At 41.4% G+C, this 20,994-nt stretch overlaps 2 protein-coding genes across 3 annotated transcripts in view; one reads left to right on the top strand and one right to left on the bottom strand.

Moving 5' to 3' along the window:
* The window catches only part of LOC122889975 (LRP2 binding protein), a 40,052-nt gene extending 21,720 nt beyond the window's left edge, over window positions 1–18,332 (bottom strand). The window contains exons 1-2 of the mRNA XM_044225607.1: window positions 18,279–18,332; window positions 344–429 (exon numbers count right to left, since the gene is read on the bottom strand). Of these exons, the coding sequence (XP_044081542.1) occupies window positions 344–358 (15 nt within the window). The 5' untranslated portion in view covers window positions 359–429; window positions 18,279–18,332. The remainder of the gene's footprint in view (window positions 1–343; window positions 430–18,278) is intronic.
* On the top strand, window positions 18,143–20,924 carry ANKRD37 (ankyrin repeat domain 37). 2 transcript variants are annotated; one of them, XM_044225606.1, is made up of 5 exons: window positions 18,148–18,376; window positions 18,591–18,743; window positions 19,603–19,694; window positions 20,232–20,435; window positions 20,670–20,924. In XM_044225606.1, coding segments are annotated over exons 1-5 (477 nt in total). In that variant the 5' UTR covers window positions 18,148–18,349; the 3' UTR covers window positions 20,671–20,924. The 2 variants fall into 2 exon arrangements, with proteins under 2 accessions (XP_044081540.1, XP_044081541.1); XM_044225605.1 differs by lacking the exon at window positions 20,670–20,924 and having other exon boundaries at window positions 18,143–18,376; window positions 20,232–20,439.
* Window positions 20,925–20,994: the final 70 nt, after the last annotated feature.

The following is a 20,994-nucleotide window of genomic DNA, read 5'->3' as shown; positions in this document are numbered from 1 at the left end:
CCTCATCTGTAGTTTGAACTATTAATTTGCACTAGAGGATTTCCAAATGCCTGTTGCTAGATATATAAAATTTTTTGATTATATGATTCCCAAACCCTTTGTTTCAGTGAATGTCAAAGTTTCTAGTGAGCTTCGAGGTGAAGCAATAATAGGTTAAGTATGTAGAAGAAAACCGACTCAAATAGGATGATATTATCAATTTACTGAGAAACTGCTTACAGAAGTTTTTCTTTTTCTGAAGACATCATCCTGTGTGCTATTGTATCTAAAATGGCTCAGAAAAACCTTGGCATATTCAGGAAGGTCATAGGAGATGAAGCAAGTCAAGAAACATTTCCCCTACCTTCTTTGAACTCATGTTGCTCTCTGTGGTTACAATACCGCACAGGGTTTTTGTTGTTGTAGCTTAAAAGAAGCGTTGCAGGGAGTCTAGAAAACATAAGCAAAGATTGATTGCGCTCTCTTTTTTTTTTTCCCCAATTTATTTATTTTCAGAAAAACAGTATTCATTATTTCTTCACCACACCCAGTGCTCCATGCAAGCTGTGCCCTCTATAATACCCACCACCTGGTACCCCAACCTCCCCCCCCCCCCCCGCCACTTCAAACCCCTCAGACTGTTTTTCAGAGTACATAGTCTCTCATGGTTCACCTCCCCTTCCAATTTACCCAAATTCCCTACTCCTCTCTAACGCCCCTTGTCCTCCATTTGTGGTTATGCTCCACAAATGAGTGAAACCATATGATAATTGACTCTCTCTGCTTGACTGATTTCACTCAGCATAATCTCTTCCAGTCCCGTCCATGTTGCTACAAAAGTTGGATATTCGTCCTTTCTGATGGAGGCATAATACTCCATAGTGTATATGGACCACATCTTCCTTATCCATTGATCCGTTGAAGGGCATCTTGGTTCTTTCCATAGTTTGGTGACTGTGGCCATTGCTGCTATAAACATTGGGATACAGATGGCCCTTCTTTTCACGACATCTGTATCTTTGGGGTAAATACCCAGGAGTGCAATTGCAGGGTCCTAGGGAAGCTCTATTTTTAATTTCTTGAGGAATCTCCACACTGTTCTCCAAAGAGGCTGCACCAACTTGCATTCCCACCAACAGTGTAAGAGGGTTCCCCTTTCTCCACATCCTCTCCAACACATGTTGTTTCCTGTTTTGTTAATTTTGGCCATTCTAACTGGTGTAAGGTGATATCTCAATGTGGTTTTAATTTGAATCTCCCTGAGGGCTAATGATGATGAGCATTTTTTCATGTGTCTGATAGCCATTTGTATTTCTTGATTGGAGAAGTGTCTGTTCATATCTTCTGCCCATTTTTTGATGTGTTTGTCTGTTTCGTGTGGGTTGAGTTTGAGGAGTTCATTATAGATCCTGGATATCAACCTTTTGTCTGTACTGTCATTTGCAAATATCTTCTCCCATTCCGTGGGTTGCCTCTTTGTTTTTTTGACTGTTTCCTTTGCTGTGCAGAAGCTTTTGATTTTGATGAAGTCCCAGAAGTTTATTTTCGCTTTTGTTTCCTTTGCCTTTGGAGACGTATCTTGAAAGAAGTTGCTGTGGCTGGTATCAAAGAGATTACTGCCTATGTTCTCCTCTAAGATTCTGATAGATTCCTGTCTCACGTTGAGGTCTTTTATCCATTTTGAGTTGATCTTTGTGTACGGTGTAAGAGAATGGTCGAGTTTCATTCTTCTACATATAGCTGTCCAGTTTTCCCAGCACCATTTATTGAAGAGACTGTCTTTTTTCCACTGTATATTTTTTCCTGTTTTGTCGAAGATTAATTGACCATAGAGTTGAGGGTCCATATCAGGGCTCTCTACTCTGTTCCACTGGTCTATGTGTCTGTTTTTATGCCAGTACCATGCTGTCTTGGTGATCACAGCTTTGTAATAAAGCTTGAAATCAGGTAAGGTGATGCCGCCAGCTTTATTTTTGTTTTTCAACATTTCCTTAGCGATTCGGGGTCTCTTCTGATTCCATACAAATTTTAGGATTATTTGCTCCAGCTCTTTGAAGAATGCCGGTGGAATTTTGATCGGAATGGCATTAAAAGTATAGATTGCTCTAGGCAGTATAGACATTTTAACAATGTTTATTCTTCCGATCCAAGAGCATGGAATGGTCTTCCATCTTTTTGTGTCTTCTTCAATTTCTTTCATGAGTGTTCTATAGTTCCTCAAGTATAGATCCTTTACCTCTTTAGCTAGGTTTATTCCCAGGTATCTTATGGTTCTTGGTGCTATAGTAAATGGAATCGATTCTCTAATTTCCCTTTCTGTATTTTCATTGTTAGTGTATAAGAAAGCCACTGATTTCTGCACATTGACTTTGTATCCTGCCACGCTGCTGAATTGCTGTATGAGTTCTAGTAGTTTGGGGGTGGAGTCTTTTGGGTTTTCCATATAAAGAATCATGTCATCTGCGAAGAGAGAGAGTTTGACTTCTTCATTACCAATTTGGATACCTTTTATTTCTCTCTGTTGTCTGATTGCTGTTGCTAGGACTTCTAATACTATGTTGAACAAGAGTGGTGAAAGTGGGCATCCTTGTCTTGTTCCTGATCTCAATGGGAAGGCTGCAAGCTTTTTCCCATTGAGGATGATATTTGCTGTGGGTCTTTCATAGATAGATTTGATGAGGTTCAGGAATGTTCCCTCTATCCCTATACTTTGAAGCGTTTTAATCAGGAACGGATGTTGGATTTTGTCAAATTCTTTTTCTGCATCAGTTGAGAGGACCATGTGGTTCTTCTCTCTTCTCATATTAATTTGTTGTATCACATTGATTGATTTACGAATGTTGAACCATCCTTGTAGCCCAGGGATGAATCCCACCTGATCATGGTGGATAATCTTTTTAATGTGTTGTTGGATCCTGTTGGCTAGGATCTTGTTGAGAATCTTAGCATCCATATTCATCAGTGATATTGGTCTGAAATTCTCCTTTTTGGTATGGTCCTTGCCTGCTTTGGGGATCAGGGTAATGCTGGCTTCATAGAAAGAGTCTGGAAGTTTTCCTTCTGCTTCAATTTTTTGAAACAGCTTCAGGAGAATAGGTGTTATTTCTTCTTGGAAGGTTTGGTAGAATTCCCCAGGGAATCCGTCAGGTCCTGGGCTCTTGTTTTTTGGGAGGTTTTTGATCACTGCTTCAATCTCGTTATTAGATATCGGTCTATTCAGGTTGTCGATTTCTTCCTGGTTCAATTTTGGTAGTTTATATTTTTCCAAGAGTGCATCCATTTCATCTAGGTTGCTAAGCTTATTGGCATATAACTGTTCGTAATAACTTCTGATGATTGTTTCTACTTCCTTGGCGTTAGTTGTGATCTCTCCCTTTTCATTCATAATTTTATGAATTTGGGATTTCTCTCTTTTCTTTCGGATTAGTGTAGCCAGTGGCTTATCGATCTTATTGATTCTTTCAAAAAACCAGCTTCTAGTTTCATTGATACGTTCTACTGTATCTCTGGTTTCTCCCTCATTGATCTCAGCTCTAATCTTGATGATTTCCCTTCTTATGTGTGGAGTTGGTTTGATTTGTTGTTGATCCTCCAGTTCTTTAAGGTGTAGAGACAGCTGGTGTGTTCTGGATTTTTCAATTTTTTTGAGCAAGGCTTGGATGGCTATATATTTTCCCCTTAGGACTGCCTTTGCTGTATCCCATAGGTTTTGGACCGAAGTGTCTTCATTCTCATTGGTTTCCATGAATTGTTTCAGTTCTTCTTTGATCTCCTGGTTGATCCAAGCATTCTTAAGCAAGGTGGTCTTTAGCTTCCAGGTGTTTGAGTTCCTTCGGAACTTTTCCTTGTGATTGAGCTCCAGTTTCAAAGCATTGTGATCTGAGAATATGCAGGGAATCATCTCAGTCTTTTGGTATCGGCTGAGTCCTGATTTGTGACCCAGTATGTGGTCTATTCTGGAGAAGGTTCCGTGTGCACTTGAGAAGAATGAGTATTCTGCTGTTTTAGGGTGGAATGTTCTGTATATATCTATGAGGTCCATCTGGTCCAATGTGTCATTCAATGCTCTGGTTTCTTTATTGATTTTCTGCTTCAATGATCTGTCTAATTCTGAAAGAGGCGTGTTAAGATCTCCTACGATTAGTGTATTCATATCAATATGACTCTTTATCTTCATTAACAGTTTTCTTAAGTAATTGGCTGCTCCCATATTGGGAGCATAGATATTTACAATTGTTAGATCATCTTGGTGGATAGTCCCTTTAAGGATTATGTAGTGTCCTTCTGTATCTCTGACTACAGTCTTTAGTTTGAAGTCTAATTTATCTGATATGAGAATCGCTACTCCAGCCTTCTTTTGAGTCCCATTGGCATGAAAGATGCTTCTCCACCCCTTCACTTTCAGTCTGCGTGTATCTTTAGGTTCAAAATGGGTCTCTTGTAGACAGCATATGGATGGGTCCTGTCGTTTTATCCAATCTGCAACCCTGTGCCGTTTTATGGGTGCATTTAGGCCATTCACATTGAGAGTGATTATTGATAGATACGTTTTTATTGACATCGAGTTACCTTTGAAGTCTTTCTTTCTGTAGAATGTCTCTATATTTCTGTTCAATGCTATTCTTGGGATTTTTCCTCTTTTATAGAACCCCCCTTAATATTTCCTGCAGTGTCGGCTTGGTGGTTGCATAGTCTTTTAAGCCTTGCCGGTCTTGGAAACTCTTTATCTCTCCATCCATTTTGAATGTCAGTCTTGCTGGATAAAGTATTCTTGGCTGCATGTTCTTCTCATTTAGTGCCCTGAATATATCTTGCCAGCCTCTTCTGGCTTGCCAGGTCTCTGTGGACAGGTCTGACGTTATTCTGATGGGCTTCCCTCTGTAAGTAAGGAGCCTCTTTGCCCTGGCAGCTTTCAAGAGATTATACCTACAATTATAATTTCTCAATTTGACTATCAGGTGTCGTGATGTTTTTTTGGAGTGTATAATCTTGGGTGGAGACCGTTCAGCCTCTAGTACATGAATGCTGGTTTCATTCGCGAGATTCGGAAAATTTTCATGAAGGACTTGTTCCACGATATCTTCTAGACTTCTTTCTTTCTCCTCCCCTTCAGGAATTCCAATAATTCTGACGTTGGAACGCTTCATGGCATCATTTATTTCCCTAATTCTGCTTTCGTGGGATCTAAGCTGTTTGTTCCAGGCTTCCTCCTGATCCTTTCTCTCTATCTGTTTGTCTTCCAGATCACTAATTCTATCTTCTGTCTCAGTTACCCTAGCTTTGAGAGAGTTTAGATTGGATTGGAACTCATTGAGAGCATTGTGGACCTCCTCCCTGGTAGCTTTAAGCTCCGCCCTAACATTGTGAACATCCTGTCTGGTCGCTTTCAGTTCGGCCCTAATCAATTCTGTTTGGTCATCCATGGCTTTCTCCAACCTAGCTATTGCCTGGATAATTGTTAGCCTGAATTCTCTTTCCAGTATATTGTCTATGTTGATAGCCGTTAGCTCTATTGCAGAAGGTCCATCCTCTGTATTTTTCTTCTGTTGGGCATTCCTCCTCCTAGTCATTTTGGTGGGAGAAGACTGAACAGATGTAGCTGGATGTATCAACTCTGGTGCAGTCAAGGTGCACCCTGGAACACTTCCTGATCTCCGTCTCAGAAGCCTCAGTCTGGGTGCAGAAGCTGAATAAATTCCCCCTTGGAGGCTGGCAGTGCAGGTTCCAAGTTAAAGACCCTGGGGGCGCAGGATCTTTTGCTCGTCCCCAAAGCCAAGGCAGTGGCGGCTGTCTGGGAGCTCCTGACCGCCAGAGAGGTTCCAAGCAGCGATCGCACACTGAGATTTTGCCGCCGGCCGGGCTGGGAGTGCCTGGCTTGCGCGCACCTCTTTCCAGAGGCGGCTGTGGGTCGGGCGCGCGTCTGGGGCACTGAGAACGGGGTGCTGGTCCGTAAGCCGCAGGCTGGGCTTTTGCGCGCCTCTGTCCGGGGAAGAGTTTCGTGCGCGCGGCTTAGACTTTGAAACAATGGCGCGGGTCAAGAAGCGCCCCCGGGCCTTAGAAACCCAGGAGAGCTGGAGGGACTTGCGCGCGCATCTCCAGCTTTGTGGTAGGGCTAGCGCGTGTTCTGCAGACCGGCGCAGCTCCCATCCGCTCACAGGAGCCGGAACCCACGCGCTCTGGGGCGCGCTGGCAGCTTAGGGACCAGGAGCCGGTTTCTCTGCCGCACTCTCTCTGCCGCGGCACCGGGGAGGCCGTCTGGGACCGGGGACTTAAGCCCCTGTCCCTAGCCGCCCCGATTCCCACAATTTGCCCCCGCGATCCTTTGCTCTTTTGGAGTGCTTTCAACCAGTCTCCAAGTTAATGCTGGTCCCCAGACGCAGGGCACTCTCGCTCGTATCGGGGTATTACTTTTGCACCGGTCGCCTCTGGTGGCTCCCTCCCCCTTTTGTTTATCTTCCGATATCAGTCCGCTGTTCCCATTCTGCTTTACCTGCTCACTGGCGTCTTCTGCCCCTGTAGAGATCCAGACGTGTGTGATTCTGATCTCAGGCTGACTTCATGGGTGATCAGAGTTCTTTGGTAGGTAATCAGCTCACTTTGGGGTACCAGCTGAAAAGACGCCTCTTCCTAGTACCCCGCCATCTTGTCCCCTGATTGCGCTCTCTTAAATGCCAGGTTTGTTCTAAGTGCTTCACAGGCAGTAACTCCTACAAAACTTTATGAGATAGGAGCTATTATGAGGCCCTTTTAACATATGAGAACACGGAGGGAGTTAAGTAACTTCCCTAGGGTTCTAGGGCTAGGACGTGGGACAACTGGGACACGCCAGCAGCCCTGCACCTCATCATTATTCTATACTATTCTCCCAAAACTGATGATCTTTCTAAGTGCCACGACTTCTGTAAGAGAATACATCAAAATTTAGTACTTCATAATTTTAGAAAATGAGATCTAAGAAGATTTTAAAAAGCAAAGTCTGGGTTTATTTCTGTCAGATCTTGGGGTTAGACATAAAATCATCATTTGAAACTCGACAACTGTTTGCAGAGCATGCTGTGAGTTTAAAGAATTCTCTAATAAAAATTGTGGACATTAAATGATGATATAGAATCTGAAAGAAATCCACAGTCTTAAAGGGAAGTGTCGGTGTAGTAGATGCTGATGGTGCCCTTCCCAGATCCTTGTTACTACTTAGTGCCCATCTCCAGCTGCTGGCAGTATTAATTGAAAACAACTCCTCTGTCCCCCTGCCAAACATGAGTCCCCTCAGTCCTGGACACTTCACTCTCTCCTTCTCAGAGACTGAACCCTCGCACGAGCACTTGGAAGGCCAGTTCCTATGGAGAGACACAATCTGCCACGAGTCTTGAGCATTCTGGCACATCCTTGCTGCGTATGTCAAGAACACAGGCCATGACTGCTTTCCACATGGGCCACTTCTCAGGGTTGTGTTTGCAGTGAGTACCCTTGAGGGATAGGGTAATAACTCCCCACAGATAAAGAACAGGCTTGTTTCTCTGAGAAGTCCTAAATCCTTCCCCCTCCTCCATTGCTTAGTTCTGTTCTCTTATAATGCAGCCTACTGAATATATGCATCTATCGCCGGTCCTTTGTATGACCTCTGTGGGAATTAGGGGTCAGAGGGAACCAGTTTCAGCAGCATGTGGACAACTCTAGCTAATGCTTTTACTATGAGTGAGAAAGTCATTATCTCTGACCCAGGAGTGTTGTGTGTTCTGCCAAGATCCATGCAACATATTGCTTGTGAGTTATAAGTAGACTAAAACCTCAGGCCTGCACAATTCTTGGTATGCCTTTGCCTCAAGGTGAGATGAACTCAGAAATATGATATGTTCTCTGTGAGATCAGAATGAAGCTAGTTGCCATCTGAGCCCACATTCCTATTTAGCATTCCCGCCTTGCCACCAGATTGTGCTTCTTTTACTTCCTCTTTCCTGAGAGTTACCCCACCCCAGCCCGGCCTAGCACTTGAATAAAAATCCCGGGCTCAGACTCTGCTTCTAAGGAAATTGACCTAACAATAGAGATATATGGAGGAAGAGGTATTTTATTCCTATTTTTTTAAAGATTTTATTTATTTATTTGACACAGAGAGAGATCAGAAGTAGGCAGAGAGGCAGGCAGAGAGAGAGAGAGAGAGAAGGAAACAGGCTCCCTGCTGAGCAGAGAGCCTAATGCAGGACTCGATCCCAGGACCCTGAGATCATGACCTGAGCCAAAAGCAGAGGCTTTAACCCACTGAGCCACCCAGGCACTCTATTCCTATTTTTCTAAAGTCGTCAAAATAAAGGATAACTTTCCTTCCAATAAACTTTTAGACACAGTATACTGTGGATAGTATGTACAGTATAGTATATGAATATTTTGATAAAATAATTCATCATTGGTAAGAGGACTAAAATTAGCCTAATGATGAATAACCTTATTAAAATGCTGGATGATGGGAAGCAAAGAATGATCTGAGAGTAGGGGAAGGCCATAGAGATGGAGACGGAAGTTCTAGCTACTTCTCTGTCAGCAGAGTGGCACCAGATAGAATTGTAGGACAAAGGTGAAGCCAAATGAGTATTTCAGGCACGCTGGGACCCCTCTGTGGTTATGCCTTAGCAGGGATTCGAATTCAAATGAAGATAAGTACAAATGATAAACGTGAAAAGCCAGGGGGAAAAGACAACAAGTGTTTAGAACAGACTAGATTATAGTACTACAAGTGAGAAATCATTAAGTCTTAATGATAATGCTGAAAGACTTCTATTTAATTTTTAAAAACTTAAAAATTAAAATCTAAAAAACTGAATAGATACAAAATAACTTTTGGATATATGTGTAAAGAATGAAGTAAAATAATACGATTAACATCCATTGCCTGCCATTTTAATGTTTAAAAGATCCATTACCTTTAAGTCTCCGGTAGGCCCCTCATTAAGACCTCATCCTCCTCCGCTCTCAGTGCCCCTACCCAAACACGTCCTCTTCTCCCCATAAGCGACTTTTTCATGCTTCCTAGCTATTTGTGTTTTCTCTTCTGCTAGTATCTGCTTTTGTGACATTTGTCTTGTTGAGTTGTAGTCCTACATATGTCAGGTGTGTCTCTTATAAATAGGCATCTTTAGATTTGTTGATTCTTTTTTTATAACCAGGCCGATAACCTTTGATTATTACCGGTACATTTAGTTCTTTTACATTTATTTTAATCACTGTTGAATTAGAATGATTCTGTACTTTCAATCCATTTGCTTTATTCATGTTTCTTTTAATACCTGTTGTTGGATTTATTGAACTGACTAGTTATTTAGTTTGCCTTGAGAATATTGAACTTCTGAGCCATGGGTTGGTGTCTTTGAATAATTCTCAGACATAATGTATTTATGTTAGTTTCAGGTTCCTAAAGCTCCTGTAACAAATTAGCACAAACTTTGTGGCTCAAGACAAGAAAAATTTAGTCTTTCATAGTTCTGGAGGATAGAAATCCAAAATCAAGGTGTTGTCAGGGCCACGGTCCCTCTGGTTCTATGGAAGAAACCATCCCAGATTTCTTTCCTAGCTTCTGCTGGGTGCTGGCAATATTTGGGGATCCTAGGCTTGTAGGCTCTGTTACTCCATCTTGATCTCTGTCTTCACATGGCCTTCTTTATGCAACTCCTCTACCTTGTTTGTCCTCTGCTTATAAGAACACCAGCCCCTGGATTGGAGCCCACCCTAATCTAGTATGACCTCAACTTCACTTGATTTTTTGTAAAGATCTTTTTTTTCAAATAAGGTTACATTCACAGGAATCAGGTTTTATAGGACTTTGATATATCTTTTTGGAGAACACAGTTCGGCCCACTACATTCTTCAAATATGGCTTCTGCCCCATTCTATCCTTCTTCTCTTTCTGGCATTCTACTTAGACCCTCCCATATCTCTTATTCTGTTTTTCACATTTGCCATCTGTTTATCTCTTTTTGCCACATTCTAAGTAATCTCTTCAGCACTTTTCCCATTTTATTAATCCTTTCTTTAGCCACATCTGGTCTGCTGCTAATATTTAAAATCTTAATATTAGATATTTAAAATTTTTTTATTGAAGTGTAACATAAATACAGAAATGTATATGTAAGTTTCCAGCTTGATGAATTTTCACACAGATCAAGAAAGAGAAAATTACCAGCACCCTAGAAGCCTCCCTCGTACTGCCTTCTAGTTACTACATAAACCTCCATGTAAATACAATATTGCATAAGTGATTTTTCATGCTTTGTATACCATATAAAGGGAATAATTTCCCTTTATATGTGTATTATTTTGTGCCTGGCTTCTATTGTTCAACACAGGGGATTCATCCATTTTGTAGTGTTAGTTGTAGCTTTCTCCTTCTTATTGCTGTATAGTATTACATTGTGTGAATATACCATAATCTATCTCTTGCACTTGATGGACATTTGGGTAGCTTCTGTTTTGGACTTCTGAGAACAGTTCTTCTATGAACATTCTTCAGCCTTTTATTTTTTTTTAACCCTGTAGCCATCTGTATGCATTTCTCTTGGGTATAAACATAGGAGTAGTAATTGCTAGGTCAATGGGTATGCATGTTCAGCTTAATTGCCAAATAGTTTCCAAGTGCTTGTGCACCAATTACTTTTTAAAATTAAGTGCTTGTTTTGGATCTCTGGTGGTTTAGGTAATCTATGGTAAGATTCTTGGTTCATTTAAGTTTCCTGTTGAAATCACCTATTCAGTTAGGGCAATTTATCAGAACTCCTGGTTAAAAGTTTTTAGTAGTCTTGACTCCAACAAATCTGAGACACCCTTCAATTCAGGATTTGTTCATTTTGTACAGCTGAAAGTTTGTACCTCTGCCTAATACCCCGCCATTATTCCCACCCCAGCCCCTGGTAATTGCCATTCTACTTTCTGCTTCTGTGAATTTAACTATTTTAGATCCCTTATGTAAGTGGAATCATGCTGTATTTGTCCTGCATCTGGCTTATTCCACTTAGCATAATGTCCTCCACATTCACCTATGTTGCAAAATTGGCAGGATTTCTTCCTTTTGAAAGTCTGAATGTTATTCCACTACATGTAAATACCACATTTTCTTTATCCATCTGTCAATGGACTAAATGTCTTGGCTTTTGTAAATAATGCTGCAGTGAACATGGAAGTGCAAATCTTACTTTCAGATTCTAATTTCATTTCAGAACATTCAAAAATAGGTTTGCTGGATTATTTGGTAGTTCTAGTTTTAATTTTCTGAGGAACCTCCATACTGTTTTCCAGAGTGGAAATTTACATTCCCACCAATAGTGCAGCAGGGTTCTCTTTTTTTCCACATCCTCACCAACGCTTGTTGTCTTTTGTTTTTATGATTAAGTTATTCTTAATCTCAGGAAACAAACTGAGGGTTGCTAGATCGGACGGGGGTGGGCCTTTGGGTGGCTGTGTGATGGACATTAGGGAGGGTATGTGCTATGGTGAGCGCTGTGTCAGACTGATGAATCACAGACCCATACCCCTGAAACAAATAATATGTTATATGTTAATAATTTTAAAAGAGTCTCTTCTAATGGATATGAGGTTTTCTCATTGCAGTTTTGATTTGTCTTTCTTTGATGATGAGTGATGCAGAGTACCTTTTCATATATCTTTTGGCCATATGTATGTCTTCTTTTGAGAAATGTCTATTCAGGTCCTTTGCCCATTTGTATTTATTTATTATTTTTTAAGATTTTAATTCCAGGATAGCTAATGTATAGTGTTTTCTTAGTTTCAGGTGTAATACAGTGATTTAACAATTCTATACATTACTCAGTATTCATCATAAGTTGTACTCTTAATCTTCCTTTGCCCATTTTTAAATTGGGTTATTTATTTATTTATTTATTTATTTTGCTATTGAATTACACAAATTGAAGTCCAATTTTTTTTCTTGTTTGTGGGTTAGGTATCATATCCAAGGTAAGAAAACCATCGCCTATATCAAGATCACAAAGATTTATCCCTTTATCTCCTTCTAAAAGTTTTATTGTTTCAGCTATAGGCTTTTGCTCTCCATTTTGAGTTATTTTGGTATACAATGGGAGGAAGAGGTTCAAAGTAAGTCTTTTACATGTAGATATCCATTTGTCCCAGTACCATTTGTTTAGATGACTATTATTCCCCCAGCTTCTGTTATACTTTTAACTTAAGTAGTTTTGTTTTGAAGTACATGTATTAACTTTTTAATTTTTTTTAAGATTTTATTTATTTGACAGACAGAGATCAGCAGGCAGGGAGGCAGGCAGAGAGTGGGGAGGAGGCAGGCTCCCTGCTGAGCAGAGAGCCCGATGCAGGGCTAGATCCCAAGAGCTTGGGATCATGATCTGAGCTGAAGGCAGAGGCTTAACCCACTGAGCCACCCAGGCGCCCATGTATTAACTCTTTTACAGGCAACTTTGGCCTTTAAATTTTGTTTTCTGAACAATCTGTTTTGAAAGATAAAAACTTTTTAGAGATAGAATTGAATTTCTACTTTAAGTGGTAAATCAAATGTATTAAATTCAGAATGGAAACTTCCATTGGTATATGGAAAGTAGTTTCTATTTACAACTTCTATTTGTATATTGTCAGTAACAGGTAAAGTAGGTAACTATCAGATCAATTTTGCAACTATTTTAACAATGCAACTAAAATATTAAAAATTATTTTAATTTTGTTTAGGTGAAGGTGGCCTTTATATTCTGAAATAGAGGGTATCTGCCATTATGTACATACCTCATCAAGCAAAAAATGGTTTCATTAGGAACTTGGCTTCAGAAATGGTAAAGAACATCAGGGACTAGATTTCCCTCATCTTCTTTATATGATAAAAAAAATGTAAAGAGCATGTTAAGTGGCTAATATTGATAAGTGGAGAAAATTTACCACCCAATATGGTCAGGAGATCTGGTGTCAGGCGCTTAGGAGAGGATCAGGCTATTGGGGCTACAGAGAATAAATGTGAGCCTCAGCCATGCTGGAGGTGTCCCCCATCCCTGATAATTCACAGACTGAACCCCAACAAACTGAAGGATACAATTAGAGAATGAGGGACAAAGTCAGAGAAGTTCTTGTGAAACTGTTGCTGGGCTCAGGATGGTGAGGAAGAGATGAAGTCTTAGATGAAAAACTGCCACAAAGAAGGGTGGCTAAGCGCTGCAGTCCCTGGTGAAACTGAGAGCGAATGCAGGACCCTGCATTATTTACTGCTGCAGAAAGGCACACACTTATTTCAAGTTCTTTTAAAATCCACGTATAACACTGAAATTCCTATCATAGTAGATAAACAACGTTATTGGTGCTCATGAAAATAGAGTTAAATAAGTGTCCTGGGCAAAAATGCAAAGGCCTGTGTTTATTGTTATTGTTCCTTTCATTACTGTTGCCTAATAGTCATTAAAAGAATAGTAGTGTTCATATATTAACTGAAAGCATAACCTGTATACATACATGGAAATTTAGAAAAGAATATTATGAACATTACAGAGATCTCCCAAGACAATATAGAATAAGGCAGTGGCCTTCTGTTTTTTTATTCACCCCCCCCTTCCAGTTAGGTCTAATTGTTTATTTAAAACAAAAGTGCTTTTTTTTCATGCCCTTCCTTTTAATGCCCTGAAATGAGGCGGGGGGAAAGTGTGGGAAAAGGCAGGATGTCTTTCACTACCAGATAAGCACTAGGTGGAAGAGCCTTGTAGCTTTTTTTCTCCAACTTACCATGTTTTCTGTGAGCAAATAAACCAATCGAGGAAAGACTGATTTGTGAAAACTCTTGGTAGTTACGTGAGATTCACATGCCTCACCTGTCTTGTTCCTGCTGTGTGGAAACTGGTTTTGGCCAGTTACGGTTACCAGAGTCTTTCCTGTGGGGAGTCACTCAACATCCAAAGGTAAATGAGGGCACTTGCTACGATGAGCACTGGGTGTTATATGTAAGTGAGGAATCACTAAATTCTACTTCCGAAACCAATACTAAACTACATGTTAGCTGAATGGATTTAAATAAAATTTAAATAAAATTTTTAAAATCAATTTTTATTTAAATAAAAATTTGAAAAAATATAATGCACTCTATTCAGCTACTCTTTTTATATTGCTTAAATGAAAGAAATATGTTGCTCAATAAATACTTTTACTGCCAGCATTTATTGTGTTTGGTCAGTTAAATAAGAATAGATACAGAAATTAATAAAGAATATATGATCACACCATATGCATTTTAACTTATAACATGTAAATATATGTCACTTTCGAATCTTCTCATCTAGGGTCAGAAGCAATTTCTTTAACAGAGGTTGAATGTTGAGAGTTTAGAGTTGTCTTTTTTTCATAAACCATAGGCATATGAATTCCATTTTATGTTCCTTTGGAGTATGAGTTTAAAAATGTCCATGAAACAGTCTGAATGTAGAGCTGTTTCTCATGTTTTATGGTTGACTTATCCTCACCTACTTGGAGAACATTCTTCTTAGAGACTGGATTTTGAAAGCATTGAGTTTAGTTTTCTTAAAAATCACAGCTCTCATTGTTCCTATTTCACCAGTTATGTAATATTTAATTATATTAGATATTAAAAATGATCTTTATAAATGTGGAAAAAATTCAAAGTGATGTGAGCCCAAGTAACTGGGCATTCTAGAAACAGCCTGATAAGATCTCACAGTGATCAAGGCAATATGCAGTGTGTTTTGCAGGGGAACTGAAGTGTATTGGTCAATCAGAACAAAAAACAAGGACTGTTTGGTTTTGAAAACTTTGTGGATTTTTTTGTGTGCTTTTGATTAAAAGTAGCTTCATAAGGCTTTAGGTATTGTCTATCATTACTGTATTTGGAAAGAGAGTTACTTAAAAGTGAAACTAAATATTTGTATACACAAAAACTTTAATAGCCATGGTCTACAGTAAGAAAATACATAATGGTTTAATTTTAAGTTGCCTCAAGTCCTCTTTTTAAAAATAAACTTTATATTTTAGAATAATCTGGGATTTATAGAAAACTGCAAAAATAGTACACAGAATTGCCCCAATTTCCTCTACTGTTTTTTTTTTTTAAATTTGTTTTTGGCAAATACTTAAAATCTTATCTGAATATAGTTGATGTTACGTTAGTTTCAGGTTTACAGCTTAGTGATTCAACTTCACTATATGTTTCACTAAATGAAAGAGTTGGTTTTCTATGGATTGTAATAATATTCTCTAAAGACTTTCTTTTGGTTTTAAGAAGTCAATCTTAGGGGTGCCTGGGTGGCTCAGATGGCTAAGCAGCTGTCTTCACCTCAGGTCATGATCCCAGGACCCTGTGCATAAAGCCCCATGTGGGGCTTTCTGCTCAGCGGAGAGACTGTTTCTCCCTCTCCTTCTGACTGCTGCTCTGCCTGCTTGTGCTCTGTCAAATAAATGAATAAAATCTTAAAAAAAAAAAAAAAAGATGTTACTCTTAGTAACTTCAAATCTACCAATGATGACCAAAATTCTTTAAAATTTAGATATAAGAATGTGGTCTGTGGAATCAAATGATCTGAGTGCCAGCTCTATCCCTTCATAATGATAGCACCTTAGATAAGTTATTGAACTTCCCTAAGCGTCAGTTTCCTTTCCTGTAAAATGGAGCAGGTAATACCTATCTGTATTAATCTTGGGGCATAGCAAATGCTCAATGTCAATTTATTTTAAAAATTGAAATAGACATTAGTGGTCATTTAGTTTCTTATTTGTAAATCTTTATTTTACATCACTGCTCTGTACCATATTCTGCAACTAGACTGAATTGCATATAGTTCTCTTAACATTGGAAGATACTTTATACTCCCTAGAAATACTCTTTGCTTCATGGGCTACCTGGCAAACTCCTCCTCCTCGCCCTTCCTCAGTCCACACATCTTTCATTCATTCATTTGGTCATTTGGTCATCATCCAACTTTTTTTGTAAAACATTCACTCTAAATGGCATCCTCTTTCTGGAAACCCATCTACCAGCAAATTTAACATAAATAGAATTAACATTGCTTGAAAGAGTGCCTGTTGAAAATGTATCTTAGATATTTTTCTCTTTAGAAAACTGATCCCGTTTGCTCTGTGTTCGGTAATAGCTCCAGCTGCTTGCTGGTAAGATAGTATTTCTTCCCCAAGTGTATTTCTTCTGTGTATTTTGGTGCTCCACAAGCTTTACTCATTTTTAGAAAGCTTTTAGGTCCATTACTAACAGTAAACCAGACACTTAACTGAGACAATTTTTCTGAAACATTGTGAGCAATGGACAGGTAGGAAGGGATTAAAAGGAGAAAAGCTTTAACAACTATTCACAAAATTCCTTTTCCTTGTCAAACTCACGTATGTAACAAGAAGTTAACACTAATGACCAGACTTAACACTTGCTGAATAGAATCTTGTTTTAAATAAAAAGGATATAATATGGAGGCATATTCATCACACCGATATGCCATTGCACATGTTAACTGCAATTTATGGTTAGGAGGCTATGAAGTTCTCTGATAATCCCGCGTATCATTTAAAAATTCCTGAAAATGAATTCTTACATCCATTTTCATCTGTGTGAACCCGAAGCTTAATTATTTGCTTTAAAAAACAGTCCTCACGTAACTGATAAATACGAGAAAAGGGAAATTGGTAGTGATCATGTGTTCTCACAGATCTCTGACATTCTTCAAATATCATAAAAAAAGGTATTTTGAATAGTTTCAATATAAAAACTATACAACACAAGCACAATTCTATGTGTTTGAACATAAATACACACACACACACACACACACTTATGTTCAGGTATACACATGAATGTGTTAAACTACCCTTTGGGTCAGTGTATAATAAATTATCGTAAAATTATTTTATGGCTCTTATTACAAAATAAACAAGATCCTGCAACCAAAATGAGAACTCAAAGGCCGCTCTCTGGGCTCGAGCTCCAAGAGCGTAAGAATCAAGTTTCCTCATCCGTTTGCTCTCAAGGGTATCAGCAGGAAGAAGGAAATCACCGAGGATGTGAAGGAAAATGAATATGTGGCTGCAGCTTTAGCTTCCGGCAAGACTGATCTGAAAAGCGCATGGAGGTAAAGCCGGTCCAGAGACGCTGGCCGTGGGGACGGCTACACCCTGAAGGCAGGAAGTCAGTTTCCCAAGTCGCCCGGAAGGGAAGGCCTCAAGCGGAACAGAAGGAACCCGCGCCCCCCATCCCCTCGCCCCGCGCCACCCACGGCCCCCTTCCCCGCTCTCCCCTCCAGGCCGTAAGCGAGGGACCCGCGGCCCCGCCGGGGAAGAGCCTTTTGGGTCACAAACGTCCTTGGCCTGCGTCCCTCCGACTTTCCTTGAACGCCCTCCCCCCGTCGCCACAGTGAGGGCTCGGGCTGAGTGTCCTCGTCCTTTATGCAAGCTCAAGGTTAACAGCCTGCGCTCTCAACCCTTCCCCAGGCGACGAGCCCAGGGGTGCTTTAACCTGTCCCCAAGAGGGGACCCAGGACAATGGTTGGCTGGTTTTTACCGGATTTCCCAGGATGGGCGTGGTGTCACCGAAGGGGCCGGGTTTGAGATCGTTTAGGTGGGGGCGGGGGGTGTGTGTGTCAAAGCAGTCCCTGTGGTAAAACCCATCACCTCAGTTCCCTCAGCCGCCCCTCCGCCCCCGCAGCTCCCGCCCTCCTCCCTAAAAGTCCGGGGCGTCGGTGACAGAGGAGAGCAGGGGGGCGCGGGTGAGATTTTGAACGTGAAGCCAAAGGAACTCTCATCCTTCCTCCGGAGCTGGAGGGCGGAGGACACGGCGCCAGCACCACGCACAGCGGCTCCCAGAGATGGTTGCCAGAATTCTCTCGTTTCCTGGTTACGTGCGTGCTCGCAGAAACGAGAACCTTCGCCCGCGACTCCCGCTTCTCCATAGGGACCAAAAGGCTGGGCACGCTAGTGTGAGACGTGCCAAACGCAGCACGCCTCATGGCTGCCGCTGGAGTCCCGCCGCCCTGCATTCCCGTCGGCGCAAGCGCACTGAGGCTCCGCGGGCGCTACTTAGAGCCCCGCCCCGGGGCGGGCGGAGCTGGCGCCTCCCGGCTGGCCAATCGGCGGGCGAAACCGCGACTTCCCGGCCAGCCCGCCTGGAGGTGGCACGTGGTTGTGTTTGTGTACGTGCTGCTCCCGCTGGGAGGAGAAACGCCCGGCAGCTGGGGTGAGGCTCCTGGGGCGCGGCCGGGGCTGGGGCGCTGCGGCGAGAGGCCCGGCCCCCTGGCCCCGGCAATCTAAATTCTCCCGCACTCGAGTGGGCTGCGCACTCTTACCTGCCGGTCCGCGGCGCCTGGCCCGCCGCTCTGCGCTCCCCAGACGTCCTGTCCTCGGCTGTAGGCGGAAGATGCTGTTGCTTGATTGCAACCCAGAGGTGAGACGCGGGCGCCTTCCGTCCTGCAGGCTTAGCTTCCCCGGGTGTCTGTCAGCTCGGGAGCACTAGCGAGGGGGGACTGACCACTGAGCGCTGCCGAGTCCACCCCGTTCAGAGTCAGATTTGGGGCGTGGGGGAAGATTTCCGACAGCGGGAGAGCGCGGGGCGGGATAAAGGCAAGAGGGATGCTGGAGCTGCTGTTCTCCTCCCGCAGGTGGATAGTCTGAAGCATCTGCTGGAGGCCGGGGCCTCGGTCAACGCACCCCCGGATCCCTGCGAGCAGTCGCCTGTCCATTTGGCCGCAGGTGGGGGCCTGGCTGGCTTGCTTCTGTGGCAGCTGCAAACTGGCGCTGACCTCAACCAGCAGGTAACTAGGTTACCGATTGTTGCTGTGGACCGCCCCCCTCCCCCGCCAAGATCCACAGAAACGTTTCGCAGACGCCAGAATATTGTTTCACTTGTTACAAATGTGACTATCGCGAGGTGTCTGATAGCAATATAAAGTGAGGCACTCAACGAATGTAAAATTTTCTGGGAGCCGCATTAATAAGGTGACACGAAGTTAATTCTGTGATTCAGCACCGCTGACCTCAATATTTCAATATTGACTTAGGGGACTTAGATTTTTCCATTGTCTTTTCAGACATCTCAGTCTGGCGTGTATTTTACGTTTACAGCGTATTTCTGCTTAGTCTGGCCACGTTTCAAGGACTCGTCAGCCAACGAGGTCTGTGGCTCCTGGCTGGGATCCTGCGCAGCACACGCAGGTCTGCAGTTCATTTCAAAAGGAACAGATGCTACATTACCAGATGAGAAGTCTCTGTACGGAATTTATTTAAATAACAGTTGTGATTAAAAAAATAATAAATAAATAACAGTTGTGAGGCAAGCTCACAACTATTAGTTTTCTACAGAACTGTTTTGTGGTAGTCTGCATCTCCCATTGAATATTAAAGTAGGGTGAATTTAAATTGTTTTACCTTTGTAATACTCTACTCTTTTATACACCTAAATTTTAATGTAGGTAGTTGTGGCTGCATGTGTTTTTTATTGAGGAAAACTTTGTACTTAATAGAACACCAGGTGAACTTTATTGAAAAAAAATTTTTAAAAATTTAGTACAATGTAGTTCTAACTGGTTCTCTTCAACAGTGATTTGACTCACCCTACCAACTTCCACAGAAATGGTTTTGGAAGAAACTAAAATGTGCTGTCTTATCTTTAAGGATGTCTTTGGAGAGGCTCCGCTACACAAGGCAGCAAAAGTTGGAAGCCTGGAATGCCTTAGCCTGCTTGTAGCCAGGGATGCCAAAATTGAGTGAGTATAGAATCAGTGACTTCAAAAATTTCGTGTTTTCTTGGATTAGGCTAACAGATCCTTGAAGCTTAATTACATGCGCTTTTAAAAACGATGCTTGCCTAATTGACAATTTAGATGGTCATTTAAATGTTAACTTAGGCTGTTCATGATACCTAATACTATTAAATTTAAGTAAAAAAATGGATCCTTAGCAGAGGTGCAGTTCTGTTCATCTGTTGTGGCAATATTACATCTTAGTTTTGGTTTGGGATAATCCCTTCAGTAAAAGTTCTCATTGACTTCCTTCGAGTATTACTTACTATATGGAGCACAGAACACTTGCATTCACTCAAAAATGGAAGGTCCACTGTGTGCTGAACTCTGCTAGCCACTCAGGATGCAGTAGCAAGGAATATTGGAATTCTCTGATTCCTTTACCACTCCTGTTCTGAAACCAAGATTAGTATGAACCCAAAGCTCTTTTGTAGAAGGATATATTAAAAAGGCTAAACAGTTGTCAGCTTTTATGTAACTCCATTTTTGTCTTAAATTCAGTTTATGTAATAAGAATGGACAAACAGCTGAAGATCTTGCTTGGGCCTATGGATTTCTAGAATGTGCCAAGTTTCTTACAACAATTAAATGTATGCAGACAATAAAATCAAGTGACCGATCCGATAGAGATGAGTGTGTTCCAGTGCTCAGACAGAAACGAAGCTTCGGAAGTGTAGAAAATACGACTGGAAAAAGGAAGTGTTGGTGAGTAACTCAGTTCTGTTTTCCTCCTCCCTCAGGGATTGCTTATTCGGCGCAGTTAATTATTTCAGTCTTGGCAGTCTTATTTCTAGTGTGTCTTTTTCTTTTTGTGAACACATGCTAATACTGGTTATAGTAACCACTGCTAGATTCTGGAGCCCAGAAATCATCCTGGAAGGATGGATGGGGAAAAAACCTTTTTTAAAAAAGTTTCTAACTCACTATGTTTAACCACAGATTCACGTTGGTTCTGAAAAGGTTGGAAGAAGGCCTTCACTCCGTGCAGATCTACTGCTCAGCTACAAGCTATGGCTTTTGGCTCACCAGGTGTATATCTCAGCTCCTTCTAAGAAGGAGGAAAACTTTCTTCTAAGTGAAGATAACAGTTCAGAATACATGTTTTTACATGCCTGTAATATTTCGGTTGTGCCTGCTTTGTCTTTTAAGTTATTAAAGAATGTCTAAAGAATAAACTTTTGTTTGTGTAATATCTAACAGCCTTTGAAAAAAATTGTAGGGGCGCCTGGGTGGCTCAGTGGGTTAAAGCCTCTGCCTTCTGCTC

The sequence above is a fragment of the Neovison vison genome, chromosome 11, assembly GCF_020171115.1.
Source record: "Neovison vison isolate M4711 chromosome 11, ASM_NN_V1, whole genome shotgun sequence".
NCBI classification, from domain to species: Eukaryota; Metazoa; Chordata; class Mammalia; order Carnivora; family Mustelidae; genus Neogale; species Neogale vison.
This window is presented reverse-complemented; position numbering and strand designations above follow the sequence as displayed.

Bases quoted from the DNA above. Each gene is read 5' to 3' on its own strand.
- ANKRD37 (XM_044225605.1), top strand. From the start codon at position 18,350: ATGCTGTTGCTTGATTGCAACCCAGAG. The intron at 18,377-18,590 runs GTGAGACGCGGG...CTCCTCCCGCAG, and splicing joins TGCTTGATTGCAACCCAGAG to GTGGATAGTCTGAAGCATCT. The intron at 19,695-20,231 runs GTGAGTATAGAA...TCTTAAATTCAG, and splicing joins GCCAGGGATGCCAAAATTGA to TTTATGTAATAAGAATGGAC.